The sequence below is a fragment of the Eptatretus burgeri genome, chromosome 5, assembly GCF_056783735.1.
Source record: "Eptatretus burgeri isolate ZD-2024b chromosome 5, Ebu_testis_v1, whole genome shotgun sequence".
NCBI classification, from domain to species: Eukaryota; Metazoa; Chordata; class Myxini; order Myxiniformes; family Myxinidae; genus Eptatretus; species Eptatretus burgeri.
The window spans coordinates 41,989,096-42,012,373 of NC_140965.1; the positions used below are offsets into that span (position 1 = coordinate 41,989,096).

The 23,278-nt window shown below is 39.6% G+C and overlaps 1 protein-coding gene and 1 long non-coding RNA gene across 11 annotated transcripts in view; one reads left to right on the forward strand and one right to left on the reverse strand.

Annotated features, from left to right (window-relative positions):
- The window catches only part of LOC147026310 (uncharacterized), a 64,486-nt gene extending 52,491 nt beyond the window's left edge, over window positions 1–11,995 (reverse strand). Inside the window, exons 1-2 of the long non-coding RNA XR_015058283.1 lie at window positions 11,177–11,995; window positions 3,011–3,100 (exon numbers count right to left, since the gene is read on the reverse strand). This is a non-coding gene — a long non-coding RNA (uncharacterized LOC147026310). The remainder of the gene's footprint in view (window positions 1–3,010; window positions 3,101–11,176) is intronic.
- LOC147026309 (formin-binding protein 1-like) overlaps window positions 1–23,278 on the forward strand; it is a 167,913-nt gene that overhangs the window by 129,155 nt on the left and 15,480 nt on the right. For 6 of the 10 annotated variants that reach the window (XM_085881611.1, XM_085881613.1, XM_085881606.1 and 3 more), the window contains exons 10-14: window positions 907–1,098; window positions 9,350–9,373; window positions 10,266–10,375; window positions 10,739–10,871; window positions 12,688–12,806. In XM_085881611.1, coding sequence (XP_085737737.1) covers window positions 907–1,098; window positions 9,350–9,373; window positions 10,266–10,375; window positions 10,739–10,871; window positions 12,688–12,806 — 578 coding nt within the window. The remainder of the gene's footprint in view (window positions 1–906; window positions 1,099–9,349; window positions 9,374–10,265; window positions 10,376–10,738; window positions 10,872–12,687; window positions 12,807–23,278) is intronic. The other 4 variants (XM_085881609.1, XM_085881610.1, XM_085881614.1 and 1 more) reach the window with 2 other exon arrangements.

A 23,278-nucleotide genomic window follows, 5' to 3' on the forward strand; every position in this document is an offset into this window, starting at 1 on the left:
TACAACATAGCTGGTAGTAGACGACAGACCGTACACAGGGAATGACAAAAATACGCATTGTGCAAAATGCAAGTGGTACTATGGAACGCCAAGACTTCCCAAACATTGTCGACATGTCCGCTAAGTGCCACAGCAATTTCATAGAGATCGTGTGACTGCGAGCCGAGTTTTTAGTGTGCAAGCTTGGTATTATAATAGAGATTTTTTTTTTACTGTGACCCATATACTTATAATGTCCTTGTTGCTTTCAGTAACATTGATAAACTGGGTGTGTTACATTCTCGTTGCATCGGCAAATGCACCATTGCTCATAATTATACTGGCACTCTATCACCTGTTTATGTTCATTGGGAGAGTTTAGACTACAGGCTAAACCTCATAATCCCTGATGAATGCACACACTGTATTTAAAAGGCATTCAGATATTTAGCCTCTTCTTGGGCTATTTGAATGCGACGTTGAATGAATTATTATTTAGCTATTTGAATGCGACACCAAATTTAACATCTACACCATACCTTTCCTTCTTTCTGGTAGGCCTATACCAAAATATTTACTGATGAACCTATTCTGGTGTAAAAAGTTGGTATGTTATGATTATTTTAATATGGACACGTTTTGTTTCACTGCAATCTTGTGAATTTTGAAGCTTTCGAGTATCATTTGATAGACATTTGAAGTTTGTTCTGCAACCCATATTCCCTACCTGCAGGCATGCTATGATCAACAGATCATTCACACCAGTTACCTTAGCATGCAAAAAGTAATAAATCTTTACTTTGATTTCCTCCACATTTTCCTTGCAGTCTTTCTCCAGTCTCAGTCACAGTTTTCTCTTTTCTTCCTTTCCCTTTCTTTCCCTTCCTTTTTCTGGTCAATATTTTCCTTCCTGCTTTGACTCTTCAGTTCATGTCTCTTTGGCGATCTCCTCGCCACCCTCCACCGCTGCCACCACACAAGCAGCCCCCTCCCTTTTCCCAACCACTGGATGAACAGGCATCCCCAGGGCACCAACACCGGGAGTTAGGCACTTGGCCATACGAGGTGACATCCACCACTAAGTCGAAGCTTCCCTCTTTTAGGAGTCTAAAGCGAGGGGTAAGTGTTACAACTGAAGGCATGGTGCTCAAGCCTTACTGAAAGCATATAGACCATCAAACACATTGTAGCTTTTACAAATTGCATTTTAAAGGTCACCTGACTCGACTTGCTGACTTGAAAATTTTATTATAAAAGGAATGAGGGGCACAAAAGAAAATGGCATTTGAACTATTTTCGCTTTTTTGTCATTTTAATCATTTTTTATTGGTATATGCACAAAAATGTTTTCTTAATAATGCTGAACCCATATATTCAGAAAACTGATTTGTGAGGCATACTACTATCCCATCCAATAATATGTGTATATTACAATGTGGTAAGTTGCTTTTTTCAGACAGGAGTGGGAATTATGGAGAAAGTAGTGTGATAATATGCAGCGATGCGCTGTTCTGGCACATGCTCCCATTCCTGACCTGACCTAGTGTGATAATGTCTTTAAAGGTTTGTTACCTCCACCACCGAAGGTAGACAGAGGTTATGTTTTCACCCCTATCTGTGTTTGTTGTGTCGCTGAAATAGGTGACCCTTATTGTCAGTAATTCTGTCTGTTTGTTTGGATGTTTGTTCGTTTGTCATCAGCATAATTGGAAGTAAACATGGGCGGATTTTGACCAAACTCGAGTGGTAGGTACATCTTATGACCTCGTACTTTGGAAATTGTGATGGTTGCTAGGGACGCTTTGGTTCCCGAGCAACAACCGAAAAACCTTGAAAATCGGTACCGTTCATGCGAAATCAATTCCGAAAGCCATTATCCCACGTGGGGTTATGAAATTCAGCACGAATGATCTACAGGTGATGCTCTATCAAATATATTCCGGTTTTTGTGATATATAGAATACTTTACCCGCAGCACCCCCTACAATTAGGGTATGCGCGCAAATTGAAGGCCCCCTCGCGACCAGGTGAGTGCATCGATACGAATGAAACTTTGCAGGTTCATGGTACTCAATGAGGACTACAACTTTGCCTCAGGACATATTGACCGATTTCGCTTAGGTCAGGGGTCAAAGGTCAATTAGTGCAAAAATTGATAATATACGAGAGCTGGAGGTGCCTTTGCGCCAAATGCTACTCCTCCTAGGGTTATGGTCGGATGGTCATGAAAATTCACACTAATCGTCTGGAATACATTGTGCAGAAACATTCGAGTCGGATTTTCGATTTAGATCTTTGTTCCCTCACAGCACCCCCTCGAACTTTGGGGATTTCCGATTTCAAACCACGTTTTCGGTACTTTTCATTCAAATGGATACCGAGTAGTTATCAGTAGATGGAACTGGATGAGATTTGATATGCATAATCTTAAGGTGATTCCCTATCCGCTATATGACATCCATTTTGTTCTATATCTTATAGTTTCCATGCTCGGCGACCCATCGCCACCTCCCGGCTTGTCTGTTTGTTTGTCTGTCTATGAGTCGGATATCTCGAAAAGTTCTAGAAGGATTTGGAAGACATTTGTGGGATATGTTGGGTGTGTGCCAAGAACGAAGTGATTCAATTTTGGTGAAGATGGGATCCGATGATTTTTTTTATTTTTTGTAGTGATTCTTCACCATTTTGAGAGATGGGGCCAAAAATGATGCATAGCATGATATTTCAAAAAGTTATGTTTGGATTATGACAACATTGGGTGGATGAGTTGGTTAGGTGTCAAGAACAAGCTGATTAGATTTTGGTTAAGGTCTGGATGCAGATCCAGTAAGATACAAATCGTAAACTGTTCAGCCTGACAGAGGTATGCGAATTACAGATGCCTAATTCTCGTTGGAAATTGTTGCCATTCTCATTACATTGAAAGGTTTTTCGTGGCTTTTTCAATGAATATGCCTGACAAATTATAACATTTCTAGAAAGATTTTGAATGCTCAGGTAGTCAATCTGGCATGCATTTTTGGGAACTCACCATCGGTGTTCTGAGAGCAGCACTGTGCTTTCCTTTATTCTCTCGTCTTTTTCTTTCTACTCCCACCTCCTTTTAAAGATATCGACTGCCCTGAAACAAAATCACAACAGGGCAGAACCATCCAATATAGTATGGAGTATTTAAACAATGATGTAAAAGAGGAATGCAAAGAACAAATTAAATAGTAATTGGCAGCAGGAATAGCAATGCATACATGGTAGGAAATGTTAGTATGCAAACATAGAAATACCAAGGAGGAATTCATGCTGATAACACATTGTGTGGGGAAGGGTAGTGTGGAGAGGAAGTGGATGGGAGGGGGAGCATGGGGATGCAAGTCACTACTGCATGGCAATCTTGGCACGTAAAGCTAAGGCTGCTCCTCACCCTCGCGAGAGGGCCGCTGCTCAACCACGTGGGAGAGTCGCTGCTCAACCTCACGGGAGGGCCGCTGCTCAACCTCACGGCAGGGCCGCTGCTCAACCTCGTGGAGGGGGGGGTCCCTGCTCAACCTTATGGGGGGGGAGTCCTTGCTAAACCTCACCGGGGGGCTTGCTCAACCTCACGGGGGGGCCCATGCTCAACTTCGTGGGGGGCCCTGCACAACTTTCTGGGGGGGGGTCCTGCTCAGCTTTGCGGGGGGGCTGCTAAACCTCACAGGGTAGTCCTGCTCAACTCATGGGGGCCCTGCTCGACCTCGCAGGGGAGCCACTGCTCAACTTTGTGGGGGGGGGGGAGTGCCGCTGCTGAACCTCGTGGGGGGGGGGCGGAGGTACTTAACTTTGCGGGGGGTGGGGGGTGGGCGCTGCTAAACTATATCAAAAGAAATATGTCTGTGATGTGTTTGTGATGAATTTTCATTCGATGTCTGGTACGATGTGATTATATTTATGCACAAAGACCGCCGCGGTCACACGCCAAAGGTAGCACGAACTCCTTGAATATATTGCGCCGAGCTTAGAAAAGTGATTCGTTATACAGCACCCAAAGTGCTGAGCTCTGAGCCTCTGATCACACATACATGTGTCTAGTGGAGTAAAAGAATGTAAATTACGGAGAGCTACAGTATCTTTCATTACATGAATTCTACGTCCTTGAATTCAGTAGGCATGTATGCCATACAGCATACATATGGAAATGTCTTTACTGCTGCTTGGTTAATACCCATTTAGCTTCTTCCATGTTTTTTTTTTTGTCTATGTGTTTTATGGCTTATAATGGAACTAAAATATACAAACACACAACACACAACACACACGTTCATAATGGTTTGATCTTTGAGTGCACGTTCTTACCATTACACCATGGAGACTGAGCGCCACTGCATAGCTTGCTTCTACTTTCTGTGCATACGCGCTTCACTTCATTATCAGTTGCATGGCGGAGATTCCTCGGGTGATCTTATTTGCTTATAAACATTTGGATCACCAACCTTCCATATTTGGAGGGGAATTGTCAAGATCATTGACACGCAAAAGACTGAGTCTGGTCACCGAGTTTCGTAACTGATTGTAACCATTTTGGTCACCAAATGTAACTATTACACCACTCAGTTTGGTCAACGAGTTTGAATTAAAGCAATTAAACTTTGTCGTTTTAATTTCTTCTATGTCATTTGTTTTACAGAGGATACATGCCCAAAAAATCAAGCTCATATAAACAACCAGCTTATGACTTGTCTAAGCTTTTTGAGTATTAAAGGCCTGCACGGAACTACGGTCTATGATGATGACATTACAACGTGACACTTGACTTGAGACTTGGCTCAGGTGACTTGTCGACATCTTTATCTGTCATTGTGGCTGTGGTTGGTGTTTGTGTACTCCTTCCTTGTCCTCCTCGATGGTTCCTGCTGTCGTGAAATAATATATGTTACTGTTGGAACTGTTGCATTGAGCTCTCATTCAAACCTGGAAAGGCAGGCTTTTAAACCGGCGCCTTTATGGTTAAATGGACACTAATTTTTGATCCAAGTAAATCTATTATTTGTTTTCCAAACAAGGGAATCGATTCTTAGCTTTCCAACAGTACCACTTTTATTATTCTACAACAGCAGGAACTACTACATTAATGCTCAAGTTGCAGCTACTTCTTCGCATGAAGGACGGACAGACGCATCTCCTTTTAGTAAGGGTAATACCCGCTCCCTCTGACAGGAGTCAGTGTTTAAACCACTTGCACTATTCTTCGTGTACAGGCTGAAATTGCAAGTCTGTCTCCCCATTATCACCAGCGGTGACGGGGAGAATTATTTTGTGCCCATTACCTGACCCTGGGTACCCTGAGCATGTATGAAAAACATGGTGTAAAATGGCCCAGTCATTTTGGATTCTATATTTATCAGACATACAGCGAATTGCCTTATTTTGAATCGCAGGATTCCTTCCTGTTCTCGTGTCCTGTGAGCAGTTCATGAAGAAAAGTCATCAGCTATGTTTTACATTGTACCATGATTGCACTTGCTGCACCCATTTCCCCCAATTAAAACTTTTTTTCCATTCAAACCGATTTTTATAGTCCTCGCTGTTGCTTTAAAATGTGGATTTGCTGCTTTGATGTGGATGCCACTTTGACATGCTGCCTGCTTGCCACAACATTATTGGGCAAATATAGCTGATCTGATTGTGCAGCATAACTTGGTTCTGTCCTTAACTTTGGTGATAAGTATGTGTGGTTTGCTGGTGTTTTTTGTTTGTTTGTTTTGTTTGCCAATTACTGCACCAATAAATTAAGCCAGTCAGAATAGTGTGAAACCAATTTTCTCATAAAATAATAATGATAAAAGACACCAAGAGACAGTCATGACTTGATTGGCCGAGTTGTTGTTGAAAATGAACTCGAAGGACGACCTGCACTTGTGTATCATCATCCACTGCTACAATTTACATATATTAAAGATTTCAAAGACTATGAGCATTGCTGCTAAATATATTGGTGATATATTAATAATAGTGATTAACTTTAATCGTTTATCAAATCCGCGATAATTTAAAAGTGACAAATGTTACCTTTTAAAATAATACCGTGATACATTTGATAACATGATCATTTGCATTTTAACACGATTGAAAGAGACTGGAAGCATTGCTGATATACCTCGTACTGGTTGTCCTTGCTCCTCTACAAATGGAACTAATTCTGAAAATGTTCTTGCAGTGGTTGCAAGAAGCCCGAAAGAATCATTGAGAAAAATTAGACAAGAAGCGGGAGTTAGTTGTTCTTCCTTACAAGAATTTTAAAGGCAAACAAATACCACCCATATAGAGTTACCTTTGTTCAAGCTCTTCATGCAATTGATTCCGAACGGCATCTGGAATTTTGTGAGTGGGTAATGCTTAGACTTGATGTCGAATGAACGTTATCTGACATAATCTTCAATGATGATGCCTCGTTCCATTTGACTGGGAGAGTCAACCATCATATTTTCCGATATTGGAGCGATGAGAATCCTAATTAGATTGATGAAGCTCATGTTCAGTATGATCCAAGAATTATGGAGTGGTGTACTATTCATTGTGATGTTCTGTTAGGCCCCTACTTTTATGAAGAGAATGTTTCTGGTGCTGGCTATCTCACGATGTCACAATAGTTTTTGGTTCCTTATTTGGATGTTGTGTCTTTGGTGCAACTGAAAAAGAAAAGTGTGGTTTCAACAGGACGAGACGCCGCCACATTATGCCACTACTATCTGAAACTGGCTGGATGAAACAATACCTTTGAGGTGGATAGGACGTTGTGGCCCGGTGGAATGGCCCCCACGTTGTCCAGATTTAACACCCCTAGACTTTTTCCTATGGGGACACCTGAAATCTATGGTTTATAGCATGAGATCAAGCAGTCTCGCAGAAATGAAGGAAAGCATTCGGAAGGAATGTGCTGACGTCGGTCTTTCCTTCTTAAGGAACGTTCAGAGAAACATACGTGCAATAATTATGTGTATGCAAGTTAATGGAACTCAATTTGTGCATTTAATAAAATAAAAGTAAAGTGTGTATTTTCTCTTCTGTGTCCAGACTTGTAAGATACCTTGTATATCTTGTATCAACATCCCAGCAGTCTCATCGACTGCAGGTACAACTAAGTACGTATTCAACTAACCCCATACAAGCCGAGAATTTGGCCAGGGTAACAGCACACAATCACCTGCACTTTAAAAAATATACCATGGGATCTTCAGCTTCCACAACCGAAATACAATTGGAACACCCAGCTTTGTCTCTGTTAAAAAGGATGGCATGCTCTGAGATGCAAAGCCCCTCATGCTGGCAGATAAATGTTGTCACATAGTTGTTCCAGAAGTAAGGAAGGTTTTTAGTTAAGTTCAACTCCAATCCAAGCTAAAAAATGTAGTTCTCCTCGTGGCCTCAATGGTAAGCAATTATTTATTTGTGCTCTCGTTAGATCCCTCTTCTTTTTTTTTTTTTTTTTTTTTTACTATTCCTGTCTATTGTTATTTTTCTGTTCATTGCACAGGTCATTGCCCATATGTTTGTTGTACCAGGACTCAATTGTAATCGGATAAACACCTCCAATTGTTTAAGGGCAGAAATGCTTTCAAATTGGTATTTTTTGCTTTTCCTTCCCAATTTCTCTCATTTGTGTTGTACCATGTTGGGAAGGAATAAAAGTCACACTTTTAACTTTTACAAAAAAAATTAAAATTGGTTCATAGCAATAATTTCATTGCAATACCCATAAATTCAGATAATGTATTTCCATTATGACCTGGCTTTGACTTTTGCATTCCTAAACTTTAGCTTCCACTGCATGTTAAATTGGTGCACTTATCATCACTTAAATGACTTGGTCTGAAATGCTTCCTTGGATACATTCTTGCACATGTTATCTGCCACATAATTATTAGTGACGTCGATGTTTGATATTGTTTTTTTATTATGAAAACTAAAACTCATGTCTTCTGCACCATGTTTGCTGTTTATTATATTTGTCTTGGCTAACGTTTTACTTGTTTATCAGCCTGTCACCCCACACAGCAGGAAACAGGGTTTTGCAATTGCTTCTGTCTGTTCAGTCTGTACCTTTTATTTTTTACTATATGAGCTTTTGTTATCAAATTTTCATCAAAGCTGAATTTTCAAGAGGGAAAATATTTAATAATCGAGTCAAAATGTGAAAGGGCAAATTTATAGTAACTATAAGTCACCCTCATTAGTCCAGTCAATGAGTCAATCCGCAGCGCGTCAAACACAGGACCGCGGGGTTTTTTTTCTTCGCCTTAGAGACTAATTCGGGGAATGTGGTTGCTTGGGGAAAAGCTGATTACATGGAAGCCCCCTCCTTGTAAACTGCTTATTTCTCGGCAGGGAAAACGATCAAAAGTGTTCCTGATTTCTTCAGTAACATCATAGTGATAATGATAATGGCACATTAAGATAGCATGATGACAGCTGGCTGGGTTTTTTTTTAATTTCTTCCGTGTTTCTTTATTTTACCATTGAGTTTCATTGTGTCTATCCAAGCCATAATTTTTTACCATCTGAGCTTTTGTCATCAAATCTTCAACAAACCTTTATTATGAGAATATGGAGAATGCAAATGAAAATAATATATATGTATGTGTGTGTATGTATATATATATATATATATATATATATATATATATATATATATATATATATATATATATATATATATATATATATATATATATGTGTATATATATGTGTGTGTATATATATATATATATATATATATATATATATATATATATATATATATATATATATATATATTAGCTGTTGTTTTCTTCAAATTTAGTTTGAGTCCATAGTGGATGCGGACAGGCTTTGCATTTTGATATGCTTAATAGTTTAACTTGTTTTATTTTTTACGCAGCCTGCGCAATCAAGCCAGGATAGATTGATAAAATAAAAAGGCATTTGCCTCGGATTTTTTTTAAAATACAGATGTTAAAAGTTATGGGAGAGCTTCACAACAAACAAAGATTGGACAATGTACAAACATACAACATTTAGGAAAAGCAGACCTATAGGTATAATAGGGCAGAGTATAATAGGAGTAGATGACATTGTCAGAAAGAAGAGACAGCATGGAATGGTGTTTATTAGATGTGGTCCTGAAGGATTAGAAGAAAGTGATTCCAAAAACTGACTTTCCTCTATAATCTACGACTTGGTCGGTAAAGTAAATGATGTATTTGCAAGAGTATTGTTTTATTTTCCTCTTTATAGTGGTATTTGGTTTAAGAGTCACATAGATGTAATTTTAACTTGTTTTATTTTGTCATTTATTGTTATTATTATTATTATTATTATTATTATTATTGTTGTTGTTCTTTTCCGGTGGATTCTTTTATAGACTGTGAAGCTTTCTTTGAGGCTGGTAAGGCTTGGATACCATGATGTGCCGCATCATGTTGTATTTCATTTGAGCTCCACTCACACAACTTGCACTGCACGACTGCATAGCAATGTGGAAAGCCAGTGGGCTGATGCTTGCGGTTCATGATAATAGAGATACTTTATTGTTGATTGGTGAGTTGCATTTAACTTGGCTGCAAATCTCTGTAATCTTCCCCAAAAGATCGCTGATTATCGTCTGCTTATTTTAAGCCTTGCGTTTTTGAACAATTCTGACTCATTGTTGTTTAAACTGCACTCGGCCGCTGGTTTTGCTCAATATACTAACCTGACAAACAACACCTTGCTGTGTATCATTAACTTTAACATACAAGGGTATTTTTACCGTAGCTGTTGGACTCTGCATATATTAACCTCTACACGGTTGTCTTTGGGGTGTGTAAATATAATTGCTGCACTATGTAACTCGACTATGCATGGCATTTCCACATACACAAATTGCTCTATTGTTTTTTTCAACATCTACATCAGCCTTGTGGCAAATAATTTGGACAAAAATGCCAGTGTTTAATTAATGTGGTGCAATGGCTTTACCTTTTTGATGAGTGAATGCACAAGATGACAGAATAGCCAGCAGGAGCTTTCCTCTATCTCTAGTTGAAGCAAAACACTGCAGATATTTTTGTCCAGTATTACACCAGGTTGGATAGACCAGAGATTGAGTGTTGTGCATGTGCATTTAATAATGTACTCCACAGAGAGATAGGTGTATGCCTGTGAATCCTTCAATTTTCTGCTTCAAAACCTTGTGTTGGTGTTGGATTGTTTTGTAAATATATAGTCTGTTAAAGGAGGCAACAAAAATCCATGATTTTTGATGCACATGCTTTGTTTTGTGGGCCTTGTTTTGGCAGGGTATCATCGCTGAAGATTTCAGTCATCTTCCTCCTGAGCAGCGCAGGAAGAAACTACACCAGAAAATTGATGAACTGAACTTGGATGTTAAGAAAGAGTCTGACCAGAGGTTGGAATTTAGTTTCCTTCCGCCTTTCCTTGTCCTCTTCATATACCTTGCAAGTTAATGGTCTGACAATGCAAAATGCTTGGTGTCACAAATTCCTTACTCGTAGGCCAGCCGCCAAAGCCCCAAAAGTGATAAATGATCCCTTCCCATGGCAGAACAAAGAATACCCCTTTTTGGTGATATTTCACTGTTGAAAGTGAACCCTTGTTTGCATAATTAGGATGAAGCACTTTGCAATCTGTATCACTGGTGACTTAAAAATGAACAATAAAAGGAAACTTTACTCAATGGATTGGATTTGAGAAATATGGAAATCATGTGCAGCTAATTGCAATTTGCTATCAATGTTTTTATATTTTACAGAGAAGCTCTGCTGAAGATGAAAGATGTATACTTGAGAAACCCACAGATGGGTGACCCAGGCAGTTTGGAGCCAAAATTGCAAGAGACAGCTCACAAGATGGAGAAATTACAGCAGGAAGTGCAAAAGTTTGAGGTGATTTTGTTTTTGTTTTTTTTCTGATCATTTAACACTGGAAGACAGCACTGAGATATTGTTGAATTCCTCTTCTTTGGCAACAAAGAAGAACTTCTTTCAAAAGCAAATACATTTCTGCTCTGTTTTAAACTCTGCTTGTAGCTCTATGAAATAAAATTCCCATCCATGCTGCTGAACAAAGTATCGAATATTTTAGTTATATGCATGTCCAAGGCGATATAAATGATTAGATTTCTGTTTTTTTTGAATGACTCCACACTCAGATGAATAATTTGGTTGTGTGTGCATGCGTGCGTACGTACGTATGTAGAATAACTTTATTATAGTGCCCCTGGGCAGCCTCCTGTAATATTGCACCCCTCGCGGCCTGAAACACAATTCGACAAAGTTGGCTAATGTAACCATAGCATTTTCATTTCTAATTTAACCAAAAGTTTACTTTTTTTACTTGATTGTAGATTATGTTAAAGTTATCCACACACATTCTTGAGTGTGTTTTTTCCCCACACCACCCTTGGTTTGCGGTACGCTGCATGGCCTACGGGCTCGACTAGCGTGCCCAACAATCCTTGGGCACAGTTCGATAAAGCAGTATAATTTATCCATAGCATTTTAACATTTAATGTCACCAAAGGTTTATTTTGTAACTTGAATGTGAATAATATTAAAGTTATCCACACCTGTTTCTGAGTGTGTGTTTGCCCGCACCACCTGTGGCTTGCAGTACACTGCAAGGTCAATGCGCTCGAACTATGCACCCAACCAGCCTATAAGGTGCGACTGTAATCTAAGATAACCAAAACATTTTCTGTCTAATAATTGCCCCAGGCTGTAGTGCATGTGATTTTATTATCCTTTCGAAGGAGATTGAATTTGATACTGAAATTACAGCAATATTGATTTAAAATGTTCCTTGTATATAGCACACGTGTCTACTTTTTATGTTTATGCAATATTAATGGGGGCGGGGGTAGTTGAATTGCTCTATTGTTGCTTTTTAAACATCTCTTCATTAGCATTCACATCCTGTTGTTACCCCATGCACGCGAAGTAAAAGACGGAGTTAAGCAGTTGGTTCACGTCCGTCCATTCGTCTGTCTGTCTGTAAATGTCAGTTTATGATCGAGGAACAACTTATTTAAATTCAATATTATATTTTGAACACAAATCGGAACATGAATCGGAAAACAAACCTGCCATTTAACAGTACTTTGTCTCTGAATTTGTCCCGATCACACATGTGTCGAGAGGAGTGAGATAATATTTTTACTCTGTGTGCCTGCCTGGCAGTCAAACAAAATTGAAAATAATTCCTAGCAGGAAACTTACTGTTTTAAGGACATTATAAAGGACAAATACAACAGGCACGAATAACTAATGTAGCGTGTTTGATAGGGTGATGTAATAGACACTGCAAAAACAGCGGTAAAATGGCAGTAAATTCCGGAATTCACTTCTATACGACTTTTACAATGTTTATTTTATTTAAATTGAATTATACACTTGAACAGTTCATATAACAAATGAACACCGTAGAACACAAATCACCTCTTGTCGCTTCCAATAATTTCCAGTTTAACAGTACTTGGACATGTTAAATAGGATGGTGTCAGGGTGGTCTATAAGACTGCTTCAATAGTGCTAAACTTCCAGAATTTTTTTTTTAAACAATTTTAATATCATTCTTTTATTAAAATTGAATTATGCAATTAAATACTGCATGGTGCATGATGTTCTATGAAATCTCTAGTAGTTGTTTGCTTTCTCACTTGTTGCTGCCAGTGAAATTCATCGCCTGCATGCATTTCCGCAGGGCTGGCTTTGTGATGCTGAGGGTCGTCTTCCTGTAAAGGCAGATTCTGGAAAGCGCCGAAGTAGCTCATTTGATCGAAACAGCACTGTGGTCAATAACGGCTCAGGAGAACGAGAGAGGTACCATTTTGCGCTGCTTGAGATATTGCTTTATCCTCCTGTTCTTGTCTAGCATTAAGGATGAAGTCGAATTAATGGCATATGGGTTCGATCAAGTATGGAAATGTTTTACTACTGAGACAATCTGGAAGATGGTTCAATGTGTGTTATTCAGAAAAATATCCCAACATATACACAATTTTGATTGCTGTTTATAAGGACGAGGAACACCCGCTCACTACGGGAGTGTAATACCCCCTCCCTCTGGCAGGGATTAGTAAAGCACTTGCACTATGTCACGTGTACAGTGGAAAATTGCAAGTCATCTCCACAGATGATTTGTCATACACTCCCCTACACCACCATGTGGTGCTGTACGGTACGCATTTACATGGAGAATTTGAACCTGAACCCCCTCGACTACATTTTTTTACCACCTATAACCTTCCAGGGAATCCCCCAAGTACAACCACCAAATTTCAACTCGTTATGTCCAATAGTTTAGGAATGCATGCAAGTCAACCCAACACATTTAAGCTTAATTATGTATAGTACAGTATGATAGTTATTTGTCAATAAAGCATATAGTTGATACTCCTTCATAACAAATGTATTTTTTACTTTTTTAATTTTGCACAGTATTATAGAAATTTCAGGAGTATATTACTCAAACGAAAAGTGGCTGTCCCTCCGTGCGTGTCTTACGCTTCATTCTAAAGGGTTCCTGCTATCATAGAATAATAAAATTACCCCCGTGTGGGGGTGACGGTCATCTCTATAATGTTTTTTACTATCATAATCGATGAACCGTTGCCAGATATCTCCTAAAATGACAGACAAGAAAGGTTTTGAAAATGGCGACTTTCACAACTTTCGTGACCTCGTGACCTTGACCCTGACCTCGAATCCGGGAAAAAATATGTCGTTGGGTATCACTCATCGACCTCTACCCACATTCCAAATTTCATCAAGATCGGAAGTAAAGAGTTTTCTTTGTACTGGGAGGTGTTTTTGACCATCTTCCAGGTTACGTGGCGGCCAAACGGGACGGAAATTAAAAAATCTGTCCGGTTAGATACAACATAATATTTTTTACTATCATAATCAATAAACAGCTGCCGAATATCTTGTGGAATGGCAGACTAGATAGGTTTTGAAAATGGCGATTTTTTTGTAACTTACGTGACCTCGTGACCTTGACCCTGACCTTGAACTCGGACAAAAGTTATATTGTTATGCAACACTCACATCGACCTCTACCCACATACTAAGTTTCATCAAGATTGGAAAGAAAAATTGTTGACGGACGGATAGACATTTGGTCCGGCTTTATTAGGTCATCTCGGTAGAGATGACCTAAAAATTGGAACTGTTGGAAAGCTAATCTTCAATTTACTTCAAACAAAAAATCATGTCCTTTTAATCATAAAGTTGCCTGCTTTTAAAGCCCGTCTTTCCACGTTTGAAGAAGAAGAAGAAGAGGAAGTTGGTATGTTAGCTAAATGTAGCAATTCCAGCGGCAACATTATTTTTCTATGCCAGCAGGAAACCTTCAGAAGGACATGGAAGGAACACACCAAATTATATATAGTAATATTTCTTGAATCAAAAGAAAAAAAAGTATAAAAGTACATGGAAGGAGCACACAAGCAACAATAACAACCATAGCAACAACAGCACTCGGTAGAGCACGTACCTCCACCTGGCTGAACAGTTTACATTTTCTATCCCACTGATGGGCCGAATCTACATCCGGACCTGAACCAAAATCCAATCGGCTTGTTCTTGTCACCTACCCAATTCGTCTATCAAGTTTTGTCATAATCCACCTACAACGTTTTTAAATATTGTGCTAAATATTGTTTTTGGCCCCATCTCTCAATGGTGAAGAATCACTTTTTAAAAAAATATCGGATCCAGATCCGCATCTTCACCAAAATTGAATAAATTAGTCCTTGTCACACACCCAACCTGTCTGCCAAGTTTCGTCCAAATCCATCCATAACTTTTTGAGATATCGTGTTATATATCGTTTTTGGCTCAATCTCTCAATGGTGAAGAATCACTTGTAATTTTCTCTTATCTGGATCTTCACCAAAATCTAATCAATTCGTCCTGGTGTTGGCTTAGTGGTTTGGGTGATGGCTTGGGATCGTGGGGTCCTGAGTTGAAACCCCGTTGGCCAATTAATTAACACCAGGGAGTTTACTCAGCCTGTCATCCTTCCAAGGTCGGTGAAATGAGTACCAGTGTAGCAGCCAAAAGGCTGCACACGAAGGGAAGGGGTATTGACAGATTTATCAAATCTGGTATTGGTGTGGCACAGGCATGATGGGCCGAATGGCCCTCCTCCTGCGCATAATTTCCTTGTAATTCCTTGTTACACACCCAACCTGTCCACCAAATTTTGGCTGAATCCATCCATAACTTTTTGAGATATCCTGCTCACAGGCAGACAAGGGTGAAAACACAATCTCTGTCTGCCTTCGGTGATGGAGGTAAGAACGATGATGACGATGACAAAAAGTGTTACAAAATGCCTTTTTTCGCATGTTTCGCTTCATTTTATATCCTCATTGAGATTCACATATCAGGATCCACCTTGTTCCAAAACTCAAATTTTAATGCACTTTACTGGATTATTTTGCTCCATTATAATATGCAGTATTTATTTCCAGAGAGCAAGTCTATATGGAGCTGGATTTAAGTCGAAACGCAAGCATATAAATGCAAAATGTGTCGGTGGAAAACGTCTTTTTATGCAATCATGCTAACCCCAAAATGAAAGGTGAAACAAAGCAAAAAAGCAAGCATCAAAAATGTATATAAATACTGAATCCATCCTCCCCCCTCCCCTCCCAAATATATTGTATAATGTAAAGTGTAGTGTCTGTCTGCGTTTGTACATTCACACGTTCAGCTGTCTCTCTTGAGGGAGGCACACTCACCTCTGAAGCTGTCTCGCCTGGGTTTGAATTTCGGCCCAGCTATAAACTGTCATCCCGGTGTTTCACAGACAGGGTTAATCATCATTGAGTGTGCTGTCCCTCTGATGAATGTTAAACTGGGCATCCCATCTACCGACATTAGTTGGTGGATGTTAGATCCCCACGGTGTCCTTCACGAAGAGTAGGCGAGCCATCGCCAGCACCAGGAACAAATTGCAAATTCCTGCCCTAACTATTGCTGGTAAGGCAATGGCAAACCACCCAGTATCACCCTTGCTCAGGAAGCCGCTTCGGTGGCACCAACGCTTTATGACAGAGTATAAAGATTATCACAAGGTTGAACAAACCATGTCAGTGTTGTTAATAGCAGTAACATAGATGGCATTTGACCCGCAATGAAAGTACGATCAATTTTTAAAACGCGTCCCTCCCATTCCACTCGCAAGGATTGACACACAGACTGATAGCCCTGTAGCAACCTCGAGCCAATGTGTAGAGTATCACTGGTTTCCAGTTTTTCAGCAATTGCAAAACCAACTGCTCTTTGTGTGAACTCGGAAGATGGTGTTATCAACCATGTGTGTGCCGGACTTGAAGAACCGTCCAATCGTACAAATTCTGAGCGGTTGTGTTCACGTGCGATTTTTCACCACAACTAATAACATGGTTGATCTTCTCAACAGTAACATCATTGACCACCTGCTGGATGACACTTTCTTCATCAAAAGTGTCGATTCTTTGACCAATCAAAACCTATCTGCCCTATATCCACCAGAGATTTTAACTCAATAAATCTTTCAGGTCTGCCACCACACGAGATGTCACTGAAAGTCAACACTCATATCATTTTCTTGCAAAATCTCAGTTCTCACAATGGCTTCTGCAACGGGCCATGTTACATCTTAACCAAAGTCACTGATCTTCTTCTTGAGCCACGGATGATTGGTGGTGAGCGTGCCGAGTCTATTCTCATTATTGCTAGAATTCTTCTTTCTCCATCTGACACGGATCCTCCTTTCCAACTCTGCCGATGACAGTTTCTGCTCAGGCCGGCCTTTGCAATGACTATCAACAAAAGCCAGGGTTTGAGCCTGTGATGGTGTGGATGGTGTGATGTGGAGTGTGGAGTAGGAGACCCACTCGATCTGTGCATCTTTACCAACCAGAATGAATTCCGAATAAGGGGAGGGACTGAGCGTGCTGCAGGCCGACTAACCCAGAACATTGTTTATAGTGAGATCGTATAAATGCAGGGACAGATCCAGAATGAAATTTGGAGTGTTAATAGCTCCCAAGAAAATGTTTCTTGTTTTAAAACTTAAAATGCACTAATTCAGTTCAGTAAACAAAACCTTTTATAGTTCATTACAACAAACGTCAGCTATGCATAAATATTTAATCACGAGGGGCCCTCATCCCCCCATTTCCATCCCTTTTGGTCTGCCACTAAAATAAAACTTTTTTATTTTACAGATTAACACTTGCTTGACATCACAAAGCATAAATGATGCCAATGGAAACAAAGGTGATGCCCCTCAAATGCTAATTCGCAATGTTTGTTTTAAGGCCCGGTCACACCTTGACGTTTTAGCCAACGTATGCCGATTTTTGAATTTTTTTTCTAAAACGCTGGCACACGTTGAATAAGTTATGGGTAAGTTTTGATAACATTGAGAGCACGCTGAAAAACACTGCCATACGTCGTTGTACGCTGGCTTTAAACGTTGTACTTTTTGGTTGTTCTCAAATTTTTTCATGCTTGAAATTTTACGACATATGCCGGCGTATGACTCACACGTTCCGCTACGCTGGCCACAAGTTGTTTGCACGGTCTGCGATCGTTGACAGACGTCAACACATGCTACTTGTAAGTTAATCATAAGTTGAGACACGCCGAGGTAATGTTTAGCGTACCCGAAACTTATTTCTAACCTATGATTAATGTGTTGTTGGCACGTTACGCGATCGTTGACACACGTCGACAGACGTTACTTTTAAGTTACTAATAGGCTGAAAGACGACGGCATAATGGATCGTCCTTGCGCCAGCTTCCACGGCCATGGCCAGGACACTTATTTGCAGCATTCTTCAAACTTTTCTTCGGCATGACGAGGATGTTCACACTTCGATGTCTGGCTTGGCTATGATTCCAATTGTCCATCGGCAGCGTCTATTTAAAATAGTCGAGTTTGAGCGTTTTAACACGTTCAGAAGAAACGCTTCAAATTTCAAAACCCCAGCGTCAAAAAACAAAGGCGAGTGACAGCAATTTAAATCGTTCATTGTAAACAATGAAAATAGTTGAGTGGTACCGTTTAAAAGTCGTTGAGTGTAAAAAAATCGAATTGTTGAGCGCAAGCGTCTACTTTCAATAATGGGGTTTGAGCGATTTAGCACGTTCAATAGAAACGATTAAAATTTCCGAGCGCCAGCGTCAAAAAACAAAGGCGAGTGACAGCAATTTAAATCGTTCATTGTAAACAATGAAAATAGCTGAGTGGTACCGTTTAAAAGTCGTTGAGTGTAAAAAAAATTATAATTATTCCTTGTTTATAATTATAATTATTCACGATAATTATTCGTTGGTATATCGTATCTATAAGTAATCAAAGCGCTCTATGCACATTATTAGTTCATTGTGCATTTGTCCAACCCGTTATGAATAGACCTAAATCGTAAAAACAAGTTATAGCTCATTGTTGAAAAAGCCCCATAAAAAATTAGCCGCGAAGAACTTCGAACAATGGTGAAAAGATGTCTCCTACCCATGGACACGCGGACGCAAAGACGATCCATCATAACCCACACCGTCCCGCTCACACTCACCTACTACTGCCAACATGAACAAACTACTACTAATACTAATACTAATACTGATACTGATACTGTTACTGCTGACATGGACATCGACTCAAAAAGGACTCGAAAACACTGTTGGGTTCCCCTTTTATGAGCAGCATTTTTATATACCAATTCCCAAAACCGCTGGGAACACGTCTTTATATGGCAGTTGTAAGCTAGAAACACGTTCATTTTTTTTTTTTTGTCGACCGGAAGACGTCATTGGAATACGTCGATGTGTGTTGGGACTACGTAAAGAATTCGTTCAAAGCACGTCAAACATAAGTTAGAAATAAGTTTCATGTAAAAAAGACATTACCGCGACGTGTTTCGACTTATGAGTAGCTTATAAGTAGCCTTTGTGGACGTGTGTAAGCGTCCACATACCGTGTGTAAAACTTATCCCCATCGCATGCGGAACGTGTGTCATTCGCCGAGTACGTCGTAAAATTTTGAACATGTTTAAAATTTCTTGACATACTCCACTTACTACGACGTATGATAGCGTACTTTAGCGTTCTACTCACGTATACCAAACTTACTCATACCGTATTTGACATGCCCCAACGTTTTAGACACATTTTTCTTAGGTCGGCATACGCTGGCAAGATCGCCAAGGTGTGACCGCGATGTTGATGCTTCCCTTTCTACGGCTGTTATGATTCGAATCGTTGTGCGTCAGCCTTTTAATAGGCTACGTCACGACATCGTCACGACATCGTCGGCGATGCGTGCAACACGCTATGCCTAAGTTAGACTATCGTTGGGCATCGGTTGTGTAGGCCGACAACAGGTTCAGCATTCGTTGGTATAAGTTATCTATAACACAACGAAACGTTCTGTGTCCGTTACCAATGCGTTATACATAAGACCAAGTCGCTATGAATACGTCCGAATCTTTAAAAAAAAACATCAAAAGTTCAACGTAAGCCAGCGTTTTACATACATTTTAATACGTTGCCATCGCTGGCTAAAACGTCAAGGTGTGACCGGGCCTTTAGTCAGATGTGTAAAACAACATGGTCTTTCCTGATGTCATGTTCATTCACCATCATTGACACCTTCATCTTGCAATTTATCATTTATTTCCACTTCATTGTCTGATCCCTGGGAACATAAAACAAATTCATCACATTATTTTTTTGGCATTAAGTGTGCGGATGGCTAAAATGAACGCTGGGTTGTTAGCAGGAAACATAAACTTCCAGAAGCATGCGAGGCAGCGCTTTGTTGCCTTTACACAGCCCAAATAAAGGGAGGGTTTTGTTCCGGGGGTGTCTGCTCGTTCTTCTGAAAATAGTAAGCAAGTCCTGGGGTGGTAAATCATGACGTTTCAAAAGACGTTACATGTGGAGTTTACTATTTTCACGTTTTTCAATGTTCTCCATGTGAGCTTCCCGCTTCATTTTGAATATAAACACCAAAAACTTTCGCCATGCATACATTATGCAGCTGATGGTTTCCCATCCGCATAATTGGCTCATTTGGAGGATCCATTTTTCATGGCTCATGAAATATCCATTTTGACACATTTTTCTGAGAGAGAAAGAGAGACAGAGACACAGACACAGAGGGGGAGGGAGGGAAGGAGGAGGGGAGGGGGGGAGGAAGAAGTTTCCTTCTGTATCCATCCATTCCACCCAATTCTCTTCCACGAGCCTTGACTGCACACACAAAATAAACTGTTATAGGTTGGCAATCTCATTGTGCAGGCTTTATTGGGCGAATGGTCTCTTTCTATGTTAAAGTTCCTTGGAAGGGAAGTCATCTATTATATATTGCGAACCGTGGTGTCTGTCTGTACGTGAGTCTTTCTCCCTCTTGCAGTGGATGCTTCCCAGGCTGCATTTTGAAAATGTTAACATTCACTTTTGATGAATAATGTTGATGCCAAATTTTATTTTGTGAGCAGGATATTTTCCCCTCTTTTTGGCCAGACGAGAATGGGTACCCGGCGAAAAATTAACTTTCACCCTTGAAAAATCGTGCAAGTAAATTAGTGAAATATCAGCTGTTTTTTTCCCCGTGTCCTTATTTCACCGTTGTTGCAAATAGAGCGAAAGGTGGTGTATAATCAGAAATACTGTTTGATAAGGCAATCTATTACTATTATATGAATAAAATGGAAATGTTGAAAAAAGTATTGAATATAGCAAACATTTTCTGAATCTAATTGATATGAGAAACGATATATGAATGAGACTCACCATTGTTATAAGTGAAGAAGAAGATGAAGGAGGAAGAGTTTTTGTATTAATTTAAATTGAAATTGGCCCATCTATCCTCACCTCACTCAATTATATCATACTGTTTGAAACCCCACTCAACTAGATCATACTGTTTGAAACCCCACTAAACTATGTCATACTGTTTGAAACCCCACTAAACTATATCATACTGTTTGAAACCCCACTCAACTATATCAAACTGTTTGAAATCCCACTCAACTATATCATACTGTTTGAAACCCCACTCAACTATATCAAACTGTTTGAAACCCCACTCAACTATATCATACTGTTTGAAACCCCACTAAACTATATCATACTATTTGAAACCCCACTAAACTATATCATACTGTTTGAAACCCCACTCAACTATATCATACTGTTTGAAACCCCACTCAACTATATCATACTGTTTGAAACCCCACTCAACTATATCAAACTGTTTGAAATCCCACTCAACTATATCATACTGTTTGAAACCCCACTCAACTATATCAAACTGTTTGAAACCCCACTCAACTATATCATACTGTTTGAAACCCCACTAAACTATATCATACTATTTGAAACCCCACTAAACTATATCATACTGTTTGAAACCCCACTCAACTATATCATACTGTTTGAAACCCCACTCAACTATATCATACTGTTTGAAACCCCACTCAACTATATCGTACTGTTTGAAACCCCACTCAACTATATCAAACTGTTTGAAACCCCACTCAACTATATCATACTGTTTGAAACCCCACTCAACTATATCATACTGTTTGAAACCCCACTAAACTATATCATATTGTTTGAAACCCCACTCAACTATATCATACTGTTTGAAACCCCACTCAACTATATCATACTGTTTGAAACCCCACTCAACTATATCATACTGTTTGAAACCCCACTAAACTATATCGTACTGTTTGAAACCCCACTCAACTATATCATACTGTTTGAAACCCCACTCAACTATATCATACTGTTTGAAACCCCACTCAACTATATCATACTGTTTGAAACCCCACTCAACTATATCATACTGTTTGAAACCCCACTCAACTATATCATACTGTTTGAAACCCCACTAAACTATATCATACTGTTTGAAACCCCACTCAACTATATCATACTGTTTGAAACCCCACTCAACTATATCATACTGTTTGAAACCCCACTCAACTATATCATACTGTTTGAAACCCCACTCAACTATATCATACTGTTTGAAACCCCACTCAACTATATCATACTGTTTGAAACCCCACTCAACTATATCATACTGTTTGAAACCCCACTCAACTATATCATACTGTTTGAAACCCCACTAATCTATATCATACTGTTTGAAACCCCATTAAACTATATCATACTGTTTGAAACCCCACTAAACTATATCATACTGTTTGAAACCCCACTCAACTATACCATGCTGTTTGAAACCCCACTAAACTATATCATACTGTTTGAAACCCCACTCAACTATATCATACTGTTTGAAACCCCACTCAACTATATCATACTGTTTGAAACCCCACTCAACTATACCATGCTGTTTGAAACCCCACTAAACTATATCATACTGTTTGAAACCCCACTCAACTATATCATACTGTTTGAAACCCCACTAAACTATATCATACTGTTTGAAACCCCACTCAACTATATCATACTGTTTGAAACCCCACTCAACTATATCATACTGTTTGCAGATAGATTGGGCTTGATTAGTGGTATCCTTATGGGACAATTGTGGATGCAGGCAGGGACAGACGGACGGATGCAGGGACGGACACAGGCACGCCAAGACCAAGCTCCTTTATATTATAAATTGATCCTCCGCCGCCCGATGTTGCACCACCATTTTGTGGTGGGCGTTATAAGTAGCTCAGTTTTGGCTCTGTGTGAAACCAAGAGTGCAACACAATTCACCTTTTTAAAGTCCATGAAATGATGAAAAATGATCGATTAACTTAAGTTTTCCCGTCACTGGGGACGGCTACTTTTGCTTCCTTTTCCCATCACTGGGGATGGGTACTCCTTCCAAGTAATACATAACATAAAGCATATGAAATATCTCCATTATATTCACACTGAGCACGAACCCCCTTTCCCCTTTTGTCTTTCATTTGTGCACAATATTATGTACATATCTCTTATCCCCAATCTGCACTCTTCAAATTCAGAACTAGCTATATGTTTACCTCCACCATCGAAGGTGGAAGGAGGTTATGTTTTCACCCCTGTTTGGCTGTCTGTTTGTGTGCAGGATATCTCAAAAAGTTGTGGGCGGATTCAGACGAAACTTCGTGGACTTGTTGGGTGTGTGACAAGGACGGATTGATTAGATTTTGGTGAAGATCCGGATCCGGATCTGGATACGAAAATTATTTAATTTTTAAAGTGATTCTTCATCATTGAGAGATAAGGACCAAAAACGATACACAGCACGATATTTCAAAAATGTATTGGGCCCGAT